Genomic DNA, 19,915 nt, shown 5'->3' with positions numbered 1-19,915 from the left:
GGTCTTTAAACTGTGTGTGTGTGTGTGTGTGTGTGTGTGTGTGTGTGTGTGTGATTTCACATTAGGGAAAGATTTTTGAGAAATGACACAAAAAGCATGGACCATGGAAGAAAAAATTGATACTGGACTTTTACAAAATTTTAAAATTTTGCTCTTAAATGACATTATTAAGAAATGNCCTAGAAATAAATAAAAAAACATTAAAAAATTAAAAAAAAAAAAGAAAAGAAATGAAAAGGCCAGCCATGGACTTGGAGAAAATATTTGTAAAACATATACATGGTAAAGGATTTATATCTAAGCCCCAAACACACACACACACACACACNTTCTCTGATTGAGACTTAGGGAGACGCTGCCCCTTGCGGCCAGAGGTGCTGCTGGCTGTGACCGCCGTGTGGTTTCTCAATGACTCAGTCCTGGTTTGATTTACATCCAGGAGGCGTAAGAAACACGAAAGCTGAGGCAAGCTAACGAGCAGCGTAAAGACTGTTTTCGTGAATCTGCCCCAGATGATCATTCAATCTGTAAGCTGCATTCATCTGATCAAAACAAAACTCCCACAGAGCACACTAGATGCTTCTGGTCTAAAAAGAGATTCTACAGCAATGACTGCGTCCTGGTTTGGCTTTTCAGTATGAGGTCTCAAAACTACACCCTCGTCTATAGCGTGCTATTCACGGAAGAGGACTCGAAAGGAGAGGGAGATGCTCCACCCTGTGTCTGGAAACCAAAGGTGGAAAAGCAAGTATGAGACATGTGCAGTGACTTCTAATAACTTAGTGATTTGGGGAAAACCAGTCTCCAGAGTGAAGGAAGTGGAAGAGCTCTCAGTGGAAGAGCTCTCAGCTTCGGTGAGCGAGAGTCACTGGGGGGTGGGCTGCTCAAAGGCGCGCCCCTTGGGAGAGAGTGGTTCAGTGACTATGGGCGTGGGCTCGGGTCAGGGACGGCAGCCATCCTGGGGTCTGGGTGACTGATGTCGGCAGGGCACCAACCACATTGTGAGGAACTGAACTAGAGAAGCCTAAGGTCAGGGAAAGACCGTAACAACCACTTCTTGCTCCTGAGAGGTCAATGCCGATGCAAACGTAGGCTCTTCTTGTCTCCAGCCCCAAACACACACACACACACACACACACACACACACACACAGACTTGGTTAAAAATAGACCAAAGATCTAAATACATACTTCATCAAGGAAGATATTTGCTATTTCAAATAAACTTATGAAAAGATGTTCCAAAACATTAAACATCAAGAAAATGCAAATTTATGCCAGAATAAGATACCACTACAAATCCACTAGAATAGCTAAACTTAAAAAGACTTACAATGTCAAGCAGTGGTAAGGATGTGGGAACACCGGATCTCTCATACATTGCTGCCAAGTGGTACAGCCACTTTGGAAAACTGGAAGTCATTTCCTTATAAAGTTAAACATATACTTACCATATGATCCAGCAATCTCACTCCTAAACTTATCCAAAAGGAATGAAAATGTATGTCCACAGAATCACTTATAGGCAAATGTTCATAGCAGTTTTATTCATAACAGCCACAAATTGTAGACAAACCAACTGTCCATCTACTAGTGACTGAATAAATAAATTGTGATGTAATCATACAAGTAATACTACTCACCAATTAAAAGGGTGGACTATTGATATACCCAACAGCATAAATGAATTTCAATAGTATCACACTAGATCAAACAAGCCAGACACAAAAGGGTACATACTGTATGTAAGATACAATTTTTATGAAAGTCTAGAAAAGGTAAAATAGTGAAATAGTGATAAAAGGTAGATCACCGGGGATGCCTTGGTGGCTCAGTTGGCTGGGCATCCAACTCTTGATTTCAGCTCAAGTGGTGATCTCGTGGTTCATGGGTTCGAGCCCTGCATCTGTCAGTGCAGAGCCTGCTTGGGATTCTCTCTCTGCTCCCCTGTCTCTGCCCTTCCCATGTGTGCTCTCTTTCTCTCAAAATAAATAAACAAACAAACAAACAAAAAAAAGCAGATCACTGGCTGCCTAAAGCTGGAAGTTGGTTGAATACAAGAGAGTATGAGGACAGACACTTGGCTGGCTCAATCGGTAGAACATGCAACTCTTGATCTCAGAGTCTTGAGTTCAAGCCCCATGTTATGCATAGGCGTTACTTAAAAAATAAAAGAGCATGGGGAACTTTTTTGGGATAATAGAAATGCTCTATATCTACCTAATGAGGAAGTGCCTTTCATAACACCGAACCTCATGCTCACTTGAAAGATTAGTAATGAAGACGCAACATCAACTGATTTAAAACTGTAAGTTTAAAGTCACCACTAGTAACACTAGTTTCTCAAGAACATCGCAAGGACTATAAATAAGCACAATGTATACATTGAAGATAGACCTTTCCACACATTTCATTGCTTTTCTGAAACACATGAATCAATAACTTACTGAACTGTGTATGTTGGCAGGGGAGCGTAGCCACTGGGAGAAGGAGGCTACGAAATTACCACNACACACACACACACACACACACAGACTTGGTTAAAAATAGACCAAAGATCTAAATACATACTTCATCAAGGAAGATATTTGCTATTTCAAATAAACTTATGAAAAGATGTTCCAAAACATTAAACATCAAGAAAATGCAAATTTATGCCAGAATAAGATACCACTACAAATCCACTAGAATAGCTAAACTTAAAAAGACTTACAATGTCAAGCAGTGGTAAGGATGTGGGAACACCGGATCTCTCATACATTGCTGCCAAGTGGTACAGCCACTTTGGAAAACTGGAAGTCATTTCCTTATAAAGTTAAACATATACTTACCATATGATCCAGCAATCTCACTCCTAAACTTATCCAAAAGGAATGAAAATGTATGTCCACAGAATCACTTATAGGCAAATGTTCATAGCAGTTTTATTCATAACAGCCACAAATTGTAGACAAACCAACTGTCCATCTACTAGTGACTGAATAAATAAATTGTGATGTAATCATACAAGTAATACTACTCACCAATTAAAAGGGTGGACTATTGATATACCCAACAGCATAAATGAATTTCAATAGTATCACACTAGATCAAACAAGCCAGACACAAAAGGGTACATACTGTATGTAAGATACAATTTTTATGAAAGTCTAGAAAAGGTAAAATAGTGAAATAGTGATAAAAGGTAGATCACCGGGGATGCCTTGGTGGCTCAGTTGGCTGGGCATCCAACTCTTGATTTCAGCTCAAGTGGTGATCTCGTGGTTCATGGGTTCGAGCCCTGCATCTGTCAGTGCAGAGCCTGCTTGGGATTCTCTCTCTGCTCCCCTCTCTCTGCCCTTCCCATGTGTGCTCTTTCTCTCAAAATAAATAAATAAACAAACAAACAAAAAAAAGCAGATCACTGGCTGCCTAAAGCTGGAAGTTGGTTGAATACAAGAGAGTATGAGGACAGACACTTGGCTGGCTCAATCGGTAGAACATGCAACTCTTGATCTCAGAGTCTTGAGTTCAAGCCCCATGTTATGCATAGGCGTTACTTAAAAAATAAAAGAGCATGGGGAACTTTTTTGGGATAATAGAAATGCTCTATATCTACCTAATGAGGAAGTGCCTTTCATAACACCGAACCTCATGCTCACTTGAAAGATTAGTAATGAAGACGCAACATCAACTGATTTAAAACTGTAAGTTTAAAGTCACCACTAGTAACACTAGTTTCTCAAGAACATCGCAAGGACTATAAATAAGCACAATGTATACATTGAAGATAGACCTTTCCACACATTTCATTGCTTTTCTGAAACACATGAATCAATAACTTACTGAACTGTGTATGTTGGCAGGGGAGCGTAGCCACTGGGAGAAGGAGGCTACGAAATTACCACTTGAGTTAACAAAGTATCTTGTGTGCCTAAGGCATTCTGGTTACTATGCGGAGGACGCTTCCAGCAAAAAGGGGACAGTCTACAGGAAGCAATGGAAGGACAAATGGTTACTGCTCAGTGTGACATAAGCAGTGAAAGAAAGGTCTACGGGAGGCTGTAACACTGAAAACAAGCTAATGAGCTCTGAGGATATAGAGATGGAGTCACCATCAAGGAAGCCTTTGGGAGGAAGATGAAACCTGATCAAGGAAGGTAAATATTCCCAACGGACCCTGAGGGGGTCTGCGCCGGATGGGAGGCAGACGAGGGGACATTGGCTTAACATAATGTGTCATCCCATTGGAAACAGCCTGGGAAATTAATGGCAAGGACACGCACCTGCTTCAACCCTTTCACTTCCCCGCAGGACTCTTCTGCAAGTCAATATTTCTCTATAAAAACCTACCGTCTGTCACGCGGTCCTGGGCTACAGCCCGTAGGCCAGTCAAGATGTGACTCTCATCAGGTTGTCTTGGGGAAGGTTGTAGTTGTTCAGAGGAGGGTGTCTAAAAACTGGGGTAATCAGAATTGCCCCTCTGTGGCAAAACTCTTCTGTAAATTCCTGAAGGTACAAAAAAAAAAAAAGATCCCTCCTACCCTCCCCAGTCAAATCAAGCAGAAACAAAAGAAAGGAAAAGCCCCACGATGAAACAGTTGAAAGGTGGCCCTGCAGGCAAAGGAAAAGTGCATCCACACCTGGAAGTGGACTGGGCAGCCCCATGAAGCCAAAATACCAACTTGACGGAAGAACAGTCCTGGATGTCCACCTGGCCTCGGCTACCAGCATTACGAGGGCCTCAGGCAACAACAGCACGAACTCTCAGTCCAGCATTCTTGGGGATCCTTTCCTCCTTCCAAGTTGGTCATATGTACAGCTCTGTAATCAGGCACAGTGATTCTCCAAGCCTCGAGCAATGTGCCCCCCCCCTCCCCCGCCATTGAGAATGATGCCCTGGTTCACAGGAACGCAATAGGAAGCGAAAACCTAAGCAAATAGGTAAGGGAGATGAAGCCCTAACTGCAAACACCCTAATCCTGAAAGCCAAGCAAGGATCCATCCATCAGCCTCTTGGGTTTCATCTCCAACCTAAATTAGCCTCTCTCCATGGAGATCAGGAAGAATCAATTCATTTGTTTGTGTTCACATACAAAGCTTGGTTCTCCCATAAGGAACAGCCTCCACTTCCGGGCACTTACCACAAAAAGGTGGAGTCATAAGGGGCAAGGCAGGCCTGGAATGGGCAGGGCCATTCTCCAGCGGGAATGACCTCCGGGAGGGCAGCAGCCGGCACACTAGAAATAGCAGGGCCTCATCAGGCACTCTGAGAGGGTGAGTAACGCCATCTAGTGGAAACAACAGAGCACCTCTAGTCGCAGAGGAATAGGACTGAAGCCTCTGGTGTGGCCCGAAGGGTACCCTGGCATGCCAATACAGACTATTAACTCTGGAAAAGAAAGGACCTGGCTGATTTGCTCACATATGAAATTCCTAAATTACCATGCACCGGATTAAGGACGCTCGAATTAACTGATGGGATACCCCCAGCCAAGCTGAAATGTGTGACTATGCTCTACAAAGTTAGAGCTTACTATAGCTTCTCTGGAAGGACCTTTCAGTTCTTTGATTGTGGCTCATTTATTTGTAATCGCACGTGGCTGTGCTGATGAAATCTCAGCGAAGGCTATATGAAAGGTGACTTTACCAAAGTGACTAACTTGGAGCACCCGGGTGGCCCAGTTGGAAGAGCAAGTGACTCTTGATCTCTGGGTTGTGAGTTCGAGCCCCACGTCAGGTGTAGAGAAGACTAAAAAAAAAAAAAGTGATTAACTCATTCAAGAGATTACTAAAAAAGTAAATAAACAAAAGAAAGTGATTCACTCATTCAAATCTTTGTTGCATATCTATATGCTAGTCTCAGTTCTAGGCTTTAGGCTCATGAACAAGACACATAACAAGATCACGGCTCTCAGAGGGTGGCGAGGGTGGCAGTAGACCAGAAACGAGTGAAGATGTTAACAAGACAAGGTCGGAATGAACATAGTTTAAAAAGGTGAAGTGAGGGAAAGGACGGGTTGTGGAGAGGGTAGTGAGGAGCCTCTTGAGGTACTTTTGAGAGGAAGAGCNAGTTGGTTAAGCGGCCAACTTCAGCTCAGGTCATGATTTCATAGTTCGTCAGTTCAAGCCCAACATCAGGCTCTGTGCTGACAGCTCGGAGCATGGATCCTGCTTCCAATTCTGTGTCTCCTTCCCTCTCTGGCCCTCCCCTATTCTCACACACACACTCTCTCTCAAAAATAAATAAACATTAAAAAAAAATTTAAAGACAACCATTCCAGACTCTGTATTCAGATGAGCTCTCAAAACTCTTCTGGGACTCCTCTCTGGTTTTTGCCTTCAATGTATGAGCTCCATCAAGAAAAACATGCTGGGGCACCTGGGTGTCTCAATCAGTTAAGTGTGTCTGACTTTTGGTTTCGGATAAGGTCATGATCTTGCAGTTTCGTGGGTTTGAGCCCTGTGTCAGGCTCTGCACTGACAGTGCGTAGCCTGCTTGGGATTCTCTCTCTCCTTCTCTCTCTTTGCCCCTCCCCCACTTGCGCTGTCTCTGTCTCTCTCAAAATAAACTTTAAAAAAGAAAAAAAAGAAAAAGGAAAGAAAAGCATGCTTGGTGGCACCTGGCTGGCTCAGTCGGTAAAGCATGGGACTCTTCATCCCGAGGTTGTAAGTTTGAGCCTCATGTTGGGTGTAGAGAGTACTTAAAATCTTAGGGGGAACCTGGGAGTTATCAGTCAGTTGAGCACCTGACTCTTGATCTTAGCTCAAGTCACGATCTCACAGTTCATGAGTTTGAGCTCCGCATCGGGCTCTGCACTGACAGCCCAGAGCCTGCTTGGAATTCTATCTCTCCTCCTCTCTCTCTCTGCCCCTGCTCACATGTCTGCTCTCTGAAAATAATAATAAACTTTAAAAAATAAATAAAATCTTTTCAGGAAAAAATGTAGGTTTAACTCAAAATAGCATACTGCATGCAGCTTTACCATCGCCATTCTTGACTCTGAACATCCTCGGGATATTTATTAAAATTAATCCAGTCTTTCTTTATTAATGATTTATTTTTGAGAAAGACAGAAAGAGAGAGAGTGCACAAGCAGGGAAGGGGCAGAAAGAGGGAGAGAAAGAATCCCAAGCAGGCTCTACACTGTCAGCGCAGAGCTCAATGGGAGCTTGAACCCATGAACCAGGAGATGATGACCTGAGACAAAATCCAAGATCAGACCCTTAACTGACTAAACCCCCTAGGCGCTCTCAAAATTAATCCAGTCTTAAACCACGTGCATGGTAACCTATCATTTTGGTAGGAAAGTATGCAGCAAGCTCTGGAGAGAGTTAAGACCTCTGTGAGGTCCTTTCTTCCTCTCTGTGGACAGTATCTTTAATGAACACACACCTCTGGCAACTGTGCTGTTCTTTTGCTGTGAGCACCTCCTCCTTGTCTTCTAGGGAAGGATCTGTAAAAAAACAACAGTGAAAAAGAGTATTCAGCAAACAAAGGTGGGAGGAGACTGGGAGAAAAGGAAAGTACTAAGATGGAGGAAAGAGTAAAAGATTAAAAGAACAAAACTTGATAAATCACTCCCAAGTTTGCCCCTTGTAGTTCAAGTTTCTGGACCTTATGTCCTCATCAGATCCCAGGGGTATCTTCCCGATGGGTCAAGCAATCCACTTTCCATAAACTTCGCTTCCTGTCTTCCCTGGTGAGATCACGGAATCAGCCAATGACAAAGCAGTGACACAACTCAAACTTTTACATAGTAACACATACCCCCACCTCCCCCGTGCGTGTAAAATGGTTTCTTTATTTCCTGATGGCAAACTTGTCACTAAAACATATTAACTGGAAGCAGTATAAGTCTTGCTTGGTGAATCCTCAAAGTGAGCAGGGTTAGAAGGATCGATTTATCCTATTTATTACCCTTATTGCTGTATTGATATCTGCTACCTTTGTATTTTAAAGTCATAATTGACTGACATAAACAGTCTCCTTGGAGCAAATCTGGGGAGAAAAAGACTAATGTTTTGTACTGATCACAAAGCATTTGATGAAGTCCATATGGAAAAGATCCTAATTACCAACAGAGAAAGATTCCAAAAAACTAACATTTGTGTTATAATCAGTTAAATGAAGACATATCAAAACCTCCTTATACTTACAACAAGAAATTAAGTCTCTCATCTCAAAAAGATATCCCTGGGCAGCCTACTTCTTTTCTTAGAAGGCACTAAGAATGCTTTTATATATCTGTGTATTAGATACTTTTATAACATGTATTTATGTGAGAAAAAAAACACAAGATATTTCCACTTTTTTTTTTTTTTTTTTTGAGAGAGAGAGTGGGAGAGGGACAGAGAGATAAGAATCCTAAGCAGGCTCCATACTCCATGTTCAGGGTAGAGCCCAACACAGGGCCTGATCCCAAAACTCTGGGATCATGACCTGAGCTGAAATCAAGAGTTAGCAGCTCAACCAATTGAGCCCCCCAGGCGCCCTCCAGTTTATTTTTAAAGGTCCACAGAAGGGGGCCCCTGGCTGGCTCAGTAGGGGGATCGTGTGACGCTTGATCTCACAGTTGTGTCTGAGTCCCATGTTGGGTTTAGAGATTAAAAATAAAATCTTTAAAAAAATAAAAAATAAAACGTACACAGAGAATCCAAAGACGACTCCAAATGAAACCACCAAATTCCTAAATCTGTAACTATCAAAATTTGAGGTCAGTAATTAAATATTTGTCTTAAGTTTTCTATTAAAGTAGAAAAAAAACCCAGCACAATGTCTCCATGGTTATCAGGAGTCATAGCAATGCATCCGGTTTGATGTGAAATGGCTGTTTTCATAAACCTTCCTGGGGAGAGATGGCCAAAAATGCTGAAATTAACCCCAACATGAAAGTAGAGTATAACCAGAGGCTATTGATTCAATTTGTACTAAATACTGATTGCTTGCAACTATTCTTTCCTCCCGGTTCAGAAAAATATCTTTAATAAATTTTCTTCATTAGCTAGGAAGATCCAAATACCCAAATTAAGAATACTATTATGTCTTAATCCATTAATAGGCTTGTTATAACCCAAATGTTTGTCCTTTTTTTCAGGGTAAGAAGTTTGACTTTTCTGATGTTACCATCACATTTATGCAACATTGTAAGTGGGAGTATGTCATGATTTATAATACCATGATTAGCATTAATAGTAATGTGCAAACTGAAGAAACAGGATGATTTCCCTGCTACTTAACTGGTGCAGCCACTCTGGAAAACAGTATGGGAGTTCCTCAAAAAGTTAAAAAATAGAACTAGAGTGGGGGGGGGGGGGCACCTGGGTGGCTCAGTCCATTAAACGTCTAACTCTCGATTTCAGCTCAGGTCCTGATCTCACGATTCATGAGTTCAAGCCCCACATTGGGCTTTGTGCTGATAGTATAGAGCCTGGTTGGGATTCTCTCTCCCTCTTTCTCTGACCACCCCCTGGTCCCGCTCTCTCTCTCTCAAAAAATAAACTAATTTTAAAAATCAAAAAATAGAACTACCCTGGGGTGCTGGGTAGCTCAGTAGGTTGAACAAACAACTTTAGCTCAGGTCGTGATCTCACAGTTCATGAGTTCAAGCTCCATGTCGGGCTCTGTGCTGACAGCTTGGAGCCTGGGGCCTGCTTATGATTCTGTGTCTCCTTCTGTCTCTGTCCCTCCCCCACTTACTCTCTCTCAAAAATAAATAATAAAAAAAATAGAACTACCCTACAACCAGCAATTGTACTACTATGTATTTATCCAAAGGATACAAAAATGATGATTTGAAGGGGCATATGCACTCAGATGTTTTAGTAGCATTATCAACAATAGCCAAACTATGGAAAGAGCCCACATGTCTATCGACTGGCGAATGGATAAAGAAGAGGTGGTGTATATATATATACATGATTTCACTCATATGTGGAATTTAAGAAACAAAGCAGATGAACATAGGGTAAGGGAAGAAAAATAAAGACAAAAACAGAGATGGAGGCAAACCATGAGTCTTAAATATAGAGAACAAACTGAGGGTTGCTGGAGGGAGGTGGATGGGGGGGAATGGACTAAATAGGTAGGGGGTATTAAGGAGGGCACTTGTTGGGGTGAGCACTGGGTGTTGTAAGTGATGCACCACTAAATTCTACTCCTGAAACCAATACTATACTATGTTAACTTGAATTTAAACTTAAAAAAAAAAATTCCCTGCACTTAAGAGAAACATTATGCCAAGGCAAGCATGTGAATTTTACTGCTTCCGTGAAATACTCCATTTTACTACCTTCTTTGCAGCAGAAATGGATGCCTGGGCCAGTTTTGGAATCAAATCCCCAGTCTCTGAGAAGGGCGTTTTGTACTCTAAGAACTAAATTCCCCTCTCTATGAAAACATGATTTGTTGGGGCGCCTGGGTGGCTCAGTCGGTTAAGCACCTGACTTCGGCTCAGGTCATGATCTCAGTTAGTGGGTTCGAGCCCCGCGTCGGGTTCTGTGCTGACAGCTCAGACCCTGGAGCTTGTTTCAGATCCTGTATCTCCCTCTCTCTCTGACCCTCCCTTGCTCACACTGTCTCTCAGAAAATTTCTTTAAAATTAAATTTCTTTAATTTCTTTAAAATTAAAAAAAAAAAAAGAAAACGTGATTTGCAATCCTATTCATCCCCTTAAAATTCCTCCCCCACAACAGGCTGAGGTGCAATCTGTGTGTCACATATCCTTTGTAAACTACAGAATTTTGTCCAGCACCTCAAAGTTTATAGTGCTTTCACGAAAGTACCTGATTTAATCTTGAAAATTCTGCTAAGTCCAAAACTAATATAAGATACTAGGAACCATACAATATAAACTTGAACCAAAATATCGTGTAACATTTAATAATTGCAAATATATTTATTACAATTTACAGATTAGTTAAAGTTATATACACAAATATAATTTTAGCTATAAAATCCCCACAAACTGGTTACATTTAAATCACTGGATCTGCAGAAGCCGATTTAGAGTCTCCTAGTCCCCTAAAGTTACTTTCCTTAAATTATAAAAAAATAAAATCTGACAGTTTTGATTTCAAGTTAAAGACAAAGAGGTGCTGTTATCACATTTCAAACACTCGGAAAAGGAAAGTTTACCTGTCCGTACAAAGCCTTACACATGCTACATTGATACTTAAAGCACCATTGCGAGACTTTAAATGTGCGCAACGTTCCGTGACAGCTTCCGGGTTTAACTTTGTTCTAACGACTAGGATTGGGATGGAATGACAAGAATTGTTTTTGCCTTCGGTCCAACTTAAAAATAACCCCTTCTGTCCTGTTCATCACTGTGACCACTTCTTTTAAAGGAAGGTGCTAAGTGAGAGAATTCTTCCCCAAGCTTTTACTCATTTGGTAGGCAGGTTGGAATCCCCAGGGAACAAGGTTCCAAAACCCAGTACATGTCAAGCCATGCCATTCTCTTCATACAAGCAAGAGATGCAAGATTTCAGACAGAGCCTGTGAAATAACCAGTAGGCTGCAGGCTGGTTTTAAAGAATGCCTACATGTTTTCAAAAAGCCTCATTCAAGGAAAATGATGCGTTCTTTCCACCGGACAGCAGGTGCCTGAAACTGGCCTGTGGCCACTCTGGCAGGACTCTGCAAGCGCCACCCCTACTATCGCCCGAAGTGGAGGCGCGCGATGCCCGTGGGGTAAGGGCTCCATCACCATGGGACCGGCTCTGACGGTGGTGTACTCTCGTGTGTTCGTGTATGAGGACATATGTTATCCCTGGAGGCAATTCTTAGAGCAGACCGGATAGAAGTAATGACCAGGTAGATTATAAACTGAGGTAGTAAGTCAGCCAGCACTTCTGACGGAAACTTTGTTTCCACACTGAAGCAAGTTCAAACTGAAGAGGTCCCCTGTTCTACTCCTGCTTTCCGTCACCTGCGACAGCAGGCATGTGGGGTAAAAATGGACCAGTAAAGGAGCAGATTAACCTCACCTCGGCCTAGCAGAAGCGCACCATGTAGAGCTAACCAAACACACCAAGGACAACCAGGCACTGCAAGAACTTCAATTCAAAAGTAAACTTCGGGCTAAAAACAGTAAGACTTTCGAGTTAAGTCTATAGTACCATCCGGAAGTACAGGCCTTGTCTGTCTTCTCTCATTAACAGCAGAACACAATAAGCTTGGATATCCACTGAAGTCTATATTTTACGTTACCAACTGGAAAATTCAGAACTGCCCATTTCCAAGTTTACAGTGTTCCCCTGACAGGTTTTAAAAGTGACGGTGCGGAGACATGAGATTAATAACACTGGTTTTCCACTGAGACTATATACAACAGAACCAAATTGCTGAGAGGTCTCCTAGCTCCTTCCTAGGACAAGTCTTGGCTTTTCAACTTAAAAAATAAATGCCTCTGATGCAATCATTGCTTTCCAGAGTCTTTTACAACAATTTCTACCTGTTGCACACTACAAAGAACCATTGAACTGGGAACGACAGTAACATGCAGAGAACCCTCTCCAAGACACAGTTTGCACAGACGTTAAACATGTTAGACATTACAATTTGGCAGAAAGATGCAGTTTTCCCAAACAGCAGAAGAGTCCAGCGTGTGGAAGTTTTATGGCGGTTCCTCAAAGTGTCGTAGGTAGAACTTCACCTAGAAAACAACAACACACCACACAACTTTCAACCAGAGCTACTTTTGGTAGGGGGAAAAAAGCTGACACAAGATAGTATCAGTTGGTAGCGTACACAAGATTATTTTCTTAGCTTCAAGTTAGACGGGCCACATCACTGAAATGAAAATAGAGCATAAAAGCCCCTTAATTTTAGAACATCAGGGAGGGAGAGCCCAAAGTTTTCAGACAGGTACACAGAATTTAAATTAGGACGGAAAATGGCCTTTGAACCCTATAAATATTGTTTCCCAAGAAGGTAAGTTTTGAAAATGCAAAACTACATCTCAAACGGTCCCCTGTTTCACCTTGGCAAGCATGGGACATTCAAAAACACATCCAACTAAGTCAAAAAAGGGAGGCTTAGAAACCACATCATCTCATCCTTCATTACCGGGGCTCGGCTTCAAACNGGTTGAAAAAAAAAAAAAAAAAAAAAGAAAGAAAAAAGAAAAAAATTAAACCAGGTCACTGGGTCCGAGTTGCATGTCCTCCAAAAAAAAGGACAGCTGCCAATTTTTGTTTTTAAAAGAAACCTCTCAAGTAAGAGGTAGCGTATGCACAAGTTACAGGCTGTCAAATCATCTTAACGTTGCTCGAAAGCACGAAGTCCTTTGCAGCAAGTTTCCTGGAGTCTATTAAACATTCTTTCTCTGTGCTCAACTGTCAAGCAATATCCAATAGCATCTTCTGTTTCTTGAATTCGTTTCTGGAACCTGCACCCATCCCGTGCAAATTCTTCCCAGGGTCCTTTGCGGTCCTCATCACCACTTATATAATACTCAGTAACTTCTTCAAGGAAGGTTACCTATAAAGACAAAGACTATTTTTAATCATGCTCTAGGATCTTAAAATCATCAAGGCAATTAACCCTTTATGCTACTAATTCTTTCAGAATACCACACATCCAAGTACCTTAGAGGAATATTTGGTTTCAACCGTAACAGAAGTTTAAAGAAAAAGCAGCAGCAGCAGTTGTTCTGACTGGGTAGATGGCATCTCAGTAAAAAAGTGGGCAAATGGCCATTTGCAACCACGTGGATGGAACTGGAGGCTATTATGCTAAGCGAAATTAGTCAGAGAAAGATCATATGACTTCACTCATATGAAGAATTTAAGATAAAAAACAGATGAACATAAGGGAAGAGAATCATAAAAATATTAAAAAAATATAAAAACAGGGAGTGGACAAAACATAAGAGGCTCTTAAATATAGAGAACAAACAGAGGATTGCTGGAGGGGTTATGGGAGGGGGGATGGGCTAAATGGGGAGGGGGCTTAAGGAATCCCCTGAAATCATTGTTGCACTATATGCTAATTAACTTGGATGTAAATTACAAAATAAATTAATTAATTTTTTAAAAAGTGACCAAATGCCATTTAAATTTCCTTCACACATACACAATACATTCCTGTCCCCCATCTGTCATCCTTTCATTCCACCTCTTTCCTCCTGGTCTTTGGTGTTAATAAAATGAATCCAGATGGGGAACTGTAAGTCTCCTGATGTTATCAGTCTTTTTTTTTCCCCCCCAATCCTTGGGGAAATACAGTTCTGTGACACTTTTCTTCCAGAATGACAAATAGTTCTCAAACAATTTTTAAGAAATATTTGAAATAGTTATTAGCCAATGCTTTTATTACAGCACAAAAGCTTTAACTATTTCTATTCTATTATAGCACAAACGATCTCCACTATTTCTATTCTTCCTTTTTAAAAAAAATTTTTTTTGATGTTTTATTTATTTCTGAGAGAGAGAGAGAGACAGCGTGAGCAGGGGAGGGTCAGAGACAGAGGGAGGTACAGAATCTGAAACAGGCTCCAGGCTCTGAGCTGGCTGTCAGCACAGAGCCCGACGTGGGGCTCGAACCCACGAACCGTGAGATCATGACCTGAGCTGAAGTTGGATGCTTAACCGACTGAGCCACCCAGGCGCCCCATCCTCCTTTTTCCTTTAAAGAGAATTTCGCTTTTTGGGTGCTTTCCAATTTGCATCATGAGCATGCATTATTACTCTTACGTTATTACGTTTGTAATCAGACTATTAAAAAAGTTACTTAGTAAACAGAATGCAGCAAAATTAACATGTTTTAAGGCTATGTTACCGAGGGACTTTGTAGTTGAGATAAAAACCCTCCTTTTATTCCTGCTCAATATGCTTCACTACATACACATGAAATTGTAACTATTAAATACACACGATTTCACGGAATGAGTGACAGTCCCTTTTTAACCCCTACCTCATTTCTAACATAGCAAAGTACAAAAGTAAATACTTGCTCTAAAATATGTTCAATAGTTACATCAGCTAATCCCCATCGTGGCCTACTCCTTTCATTCCCTTTACATCAGGCCAAGGGACGCCCTGGAGGGCAATTAGCAAGTGCGTAACATCTTACTAGATATTGCATTCTAGAGTTACTCACTCACTGTGTCACTAAACTAAATAACAACAACAACAACAACAACGTGTACAGAGTGTTTACCACAGGCCAGGCTCCCTTCAGAGCACTTCACAATTTTTACCTCATTTAATCCTCCGAGGATATGTACCATTATCACCTCCACTGTGCAGAGAAGCCCATTAGGCCTGTTTGAATCGCACAGCTTCCACGTGGTGTGGCAAGAGTGCGGCCCCACAACGCGCACTGTTACTGCCAGGACACGGGCGGTTCAAACTCCCATCGCTCGCTGTTTCATTCTGAGAATTAGGCACTACCCGTAATTCCCATACACCTGTAGAATGTCAAGTACTCAAAGGCTTTCCAAATAATTTTACTATGTTTTTGACAGAATCTTTTCTAAATGTTGCTGCTAGTTCATAGTCCGTAGTCTCACAGCTCCTTGACTCACCTCATGTTTACTCAATGAGTAAGCGAAAATGAGACACCAGACTGGCCTAAGGTCCCTGAACAGTACAGCTACCATTTAAAGGCAAGGCGATGAATTAGGAGTTTTATTTACTCATCTCATTTAAATCATGCAACAATGCATACAACCGATGCAATTATTACTCCCATCAGATAAATGAGTGAATCAAGGCCATGAGAGGTCAAGGCACTTTGCAGGTCTGGCTGGCTTCCCAAATCTCTCGGCCCTAACAGCTCAGCAGGAAGGGACGCAAGTCTCCAGATACCGAATGCTCATTCCGCGGCCCCACTTTGCTTTTTAATCTAGTCAAGAAATAGGTCGTTTTGTCAGGGGCCCATTCAAAATACGGAGAAAAGATCTTGTGTGACGGCATTCACAGAAGTGTGAACCAAGTTTTTAACATGACTCAGTCCGCTTCTACAGGCGAGACACAAGTTGTAACCACTTAGAGACATTTTCTACCCAGCAAGAGTTTCAAAGGATTGAGCTGGCCATTCAGAGCCAACAGATTATGGTCCTGTCCACTCGAAACTCTGATGCAGCAGAATCAGAGATAGTAATAATCTCCCCTCCTTTCTCTTTCCAAAGAAGTGTACAGGAAACTAAAGGAAATTTCCCTCTACAATAAAAGGTACCCTGCTTGCTTGGAGGGGATCCTTGGCAATTAATGACGTTAGCTGAATAAACAGTAGAGGGAAAAAAATAAAGCAATTCAAAAGTCTTGCCAAAAGAAAATTAACTTGACAATATGTTAAAAGAATAAAATGCTCCATGAAGTTTTTAAGCAACTACTCAAGTTAAACCTAATTAAGTGACCATCATTGTTACAAATGATTATTAACCATTAACTATGAGAACTCATAACCAGTATTGAATTCTTAGGAAAAGGCAATACTATTTCTTGTATTTTTTTTTAACTGTTAAAGTCATGTACATGTCAAAAAGCTTTTCATACTGAAACTAGTATTTTCTTTCATGGCAAACGACCAGACAAATCTGACTTGCTACTCGGTACCATCATCCCTCTGGGTTCTAACGGACAGTATTAAAGACTGTTATCCTGTAAATAAAATATGATCTGCAAATGACATACCACATGTAAAATACTATGGCTATAACAGGACCTGACCAACCTCCAAAAGGTTAAATTGTGTGGACACAAGGTTTAATTTTTCTGTTCCATAAAAAAGAGTGAAAAGTTGACGCCTGCCTGGAAACAGTCCAGAGCTACAAACCCAAATGAAAAGGGCACTTTCCTGCTAACGTCTATACCCCAGCGTGTTCCATTTGGACAGGAACCACATTCTAAGAGAGGGAAGGAGGCAGGGTGGGGGTGGGGTCATATCTTAATCCGAGTATATAAACTTAGAGTCCTTCCTCAAAAAATATGCACGACTTCGCCTCAAGAAAAGTCATCCTACTGGATTCAACCACATCAAAACAATACAAATTAACAGTCACATTTAAAAAAAAGACACAAACCTTTTTCCTCTTGACATGTGTGTGTCTTTGTCCAGAAAGAACCCCACCCTGTAACAAGTCTGCACCTTCAGTGTCTCGGCACCCTAACAGGTGCACCTCACAAGAAAGTAAGGTGTGACACTCCGAAATGGCTGCAGTGAGCTCAGTCGGTCTCTCTGGGTCACAACAGCCTTTCCAAATTTTCCCTGATGTTTGAAAAGGAGCCTTAAAATTTAAAAGGTTGTAGGGGTCATCGGAATTACAGAAAGAATTCCACAGTTTGAGATTCTCTGCTTCGTCTGCACTAGATTCCCAGTCCTCTTCCTCCTCAGAATTCTGGTCAGGAGACTCGGGAAGGCTTCCACCTTGAGGAGAATTCTCTAGATCAGATTTGTCAGACAAATCCTTCTCAGAGTCGGAAGGGTCTCCGGGAACATGTCTGGCAGCTGTCTGAATTGCTGCGGTAAAGTTCTGGGGATTATAAGGATCGACACTATAGAAAGAGTTCCAAAGGTGAAGCCCTTCAGAGTCTTGTTCAAGGTCTGATTCTGAGAATGAGCTATCGCTATCAAAACCATCATCCTCAGCCTCCTCATCCCAACCTTCATCTTCCGAATCTGAACTTGTTTCCGAGTCACTGGGTGCACCTCCTAAAATGAAATCGATCAGTCTGTTGCTACAGACTGGTCTGGTGGAAAAGGGAACGTCACTCTCTAGGTCTGAGGAGTCAACTACACTTATTTGGTCCTCTCCAGGCTCCTTCTCCACAGGTACCTCGCGAGATGGACAGCCTTCTGAAGGGCCCGGTTCCTCCACAGCAAGCGGAACCTCTGGAGTCAACGACGCGATTTGCCCCTCGGCTCCCGGTTCCTGGGCGGCTCCGGGAAAATCTCCAGCGGAAGGAACACCCTGTGTCGGACTGTCTCCGCCTGGCGTCAGATCCATCCGGACCAAGCTGTGCTCCTCCTCCAGGCTGTGGTAGCCATGATCTTGGTCCGGGGTGGGTAACGCTTGCCCCTTGCTGGCCTGCTGAAGGAATTCCAGCCGCTTCGTGCGCAGATGGTGGATTTCGGGCATGCCCTCTCTAGAAGGGGGCGGACATCCCTGCCAAGAGGCGCAAGTGATCTCAGCCTTCAGTGGCTGGGGAGGGTCATGGGCTTCAGTCGGACAGCTGCTCTCGGGGCTGAGGTTCTGGAAATCAACTAGCTCGCCACTTCCCACGCTGTTCTGATAGCCGAGCCCCACCTGGGGCAGGCGGTCCAGATAGGAGGGGTGCAACACACAGACCACGCTCAAACTGCTCAAAGACTTCCCGTTTGGAGGCCCGGAGGGCAAAGGGCCAAGTTCCCGGTCAGAGCAAAGATGGCCTTGAAGGCCACCGGGCAGCAGCTTCACTCCCCACAGCTGGTGCTCTAACAGAAAAGCGTGTGCCGCAGGGTCCTGGGCTCTAGCCTTAGATGTGAGGTCCAATCCTAGATCTAAAGACAGGCACTGCCAGTGGATCCCCTCCTCCAGCCAATCGAAGGTACCGGCACCAGAGTCGTCCGAGGAGTCGAGCCTCAGCGAGCTCACAGACTTCTGGACGGGGGGTGCGGCTGGGTCCTCCCGAGCCTTCAGGGCTCTCAGGGCGCTGTACCCTCCGGCAAAATCTAGCCATCTGGTCGGAACCATCCCTCCGAAAAGCTGGCTCCAAACCAGCACCTTCTGAAGCATGCTGGGGAGCGGCGAGAGGAATTGGGAAAGCAGCTTCATCCAGTAGCTGGACCGAGGCTGGGGCTGGGGAGAAGTAGCCAGTCTGGGGTCCCCGTAGTGTTCCGGGGCAGGAGGCGTGGGCAACTTGGAAGTACCGGGTTGCGGGCGCCGAGGGAAGAAGGGCAGCCGGATCCAGGAGCCCGGCCGAGATGCTGGCCGTGGCCGCGATCCGTCTGCTGCCGGCTCCATCTCCTTGTTCTCGGCAGTCTCAGGGCTGCAGGTCGGACGGGATTCGGAGAGGCCTACACAGTCTTGGCCTTGCCGCGCGCCGGCGTCGGAGCCCCAGGACGATCCCCGGGCCAGCAGAAGAACCACAGCGGGAAGCGGCTTCGACCGCGGGCGGCAGACCACAGTCCGGAACGGCAGGCACAGGACGCCGCGGCCGAGACGACATTCATCCTGGCGGGAAGAAGGTGTCCTAGTCCGCCCGAGGCCGCTCCACCATAGACAGAGCCCTCCCGCGGCGACGGCAGCGACTATCCAAAAGGGACGGACCGTTAAAAAGCCCCTCGGCAGCGCGACCCCGGAAGGGCTGGGCAAGAGGACGCGGGTGGAAGCGAAGCCCAAAATGGCCGCGGGGCCAGCGCGGACCAGGACACCCCCAGGCGGGAGGACGAGACGAAGGACGGCTGGCTACGCCACCAACCCAGCGTCGCCCAACGTCACTCGCACAGCCTCGGCGGGAGGGCCTTTCCCCACTCCTCCGTGCGGCCCCTGATTGGTCTTCGGCGGTTCCCTGTCGGCTTCCTTACTCTCGGCGGACCCGGCCCGCCCGCCGGAGGTTGCATCAGCCGGGCCTAGGCTGTACGCGTGCGCACTCGCTCCTCCGTGGTCTCCTAGGAGACAGCCCCGCCCCACCCAGTCCTTTGGGCAAAAGGGGAGTTTGCCAGATAACCCGAGAGTTCCAGGAAGCCCTTTTAAGGTCCTAAAACACACCCAAGTGTATACACTTACTTTAGGCTTGCATATATCGGGGTTCTTGTATTGTTGAGTGCTAAGTAGATCATCAGTATGAGATCTTAGTAAAATAAGAATTGGCAATACTGTATAAATACATGTCTGGTGTTAAGACACTAATAATTTGGAATGAATAATAAGAGAGCAAAATCATAAGTGAAAATGAGTCATTCTTATGCGTTCGTGGCCTTTCGGTTTTCGAGTTTCTAAATTACT

The 19,915-nt window shown here is 43.7% G+C and overlaps 1 protein-coding gene and 1 long non-coding RNA gene across 4 annotated transcripts; both read right to left on the bottom strand.

Annotated features, from left to right (window-relative positions):
• Nucleotides 1-2,549: 2,549 nt before the first annotated feature.
• On the bottom strand, nt 2,550-13,062 carry LOC144238293 (uncharacterized). Of its 2 annotated transcripts, XR_013337061.1 has the most exons (4): nt 7,375-13,062; nt 5,629-5,730; nt 5,123-5,269; nt 2,550-4,802 (listed from the first exon to the last, which is right to left on the bottom strand). It is a non-coding gene; the product is annotated as an uncharacterized LOC144238293 (long non-coding RNA). The 2 variants fall into 2 exon arrangements; XR_013337060.1 differs by having other exon boundaries at nt 2,550-5,269.
• A 29-nt stretch (nt 13,063-13,091) lies between these two features.
• On the bottom strand, nt 13,092-19,436 carry PPP1R15B (protein phosphatase 1 regulatory subunit 15B). Of its 2 annotated transcripts, none has more exons than XM_077772089.1 (2): nt 17,765-19,436; nt 13,092-13,464 (listed from the first exon to the last, which is right to left on the bottom strand). In XM_077772089.1, the coding sequence occupies exons 1-2, from the start codon at nt 18,929-18,931 to the stop codon at nt 13,243-13,245; spliced, it is 1,389 nt and encodes a 462-aa protein (XP_077628215.1). In that variant the 5' UTR covers nt 18,932-19,436; the 3' UTR covers nt 13,092-13,242. The 2 variants fall into 2 exon arrangements, with proteins under 2 accessions (XP_077628215.1, XP_077628214.1); XM_077772088.1 differs by having other exon boundaries at nt 17,012-19,429.
• Nucleotides 19,437-19,915: the final 479 nt, after the last annotated feature.

This window comes from Crocuta crocuta, unplaced genomic scaffold (assembly GCF_008692635.1).
Source record: "Crocuta crocuta isolate KB4526 unplaced genomic scaffold, BGI_CrCroc_1.0 scaffold318, whole genome shotgun sequence".
NCBI lineage: Eukaryota > Metazoa > Chordata > Mammalia > Carnivora > Hyaenidae > Crocuta > Crocuta crocuta.
This window is presented reverse-complemented; position numbering and strand designations above follow the sequence as displayed.

Bases quoted from the DNA above. Each gene is read 5' to 3' on its own strand.
- PPP1R15B (XM_077772088.1), bottom strand. From the start codon at position 18,931: ATGGAGCCGGCAGCAGACGGATCGCGGCCACGGCCAGCATCTCGGCCG. The intron at 13,465-17,011 runs GTTTGTGTCTTT...TTGTCTTTATAG, and splicing joins CACATGTCAAGAGGAAAAAG to GTAACCTTCCTTGAAGAAGT.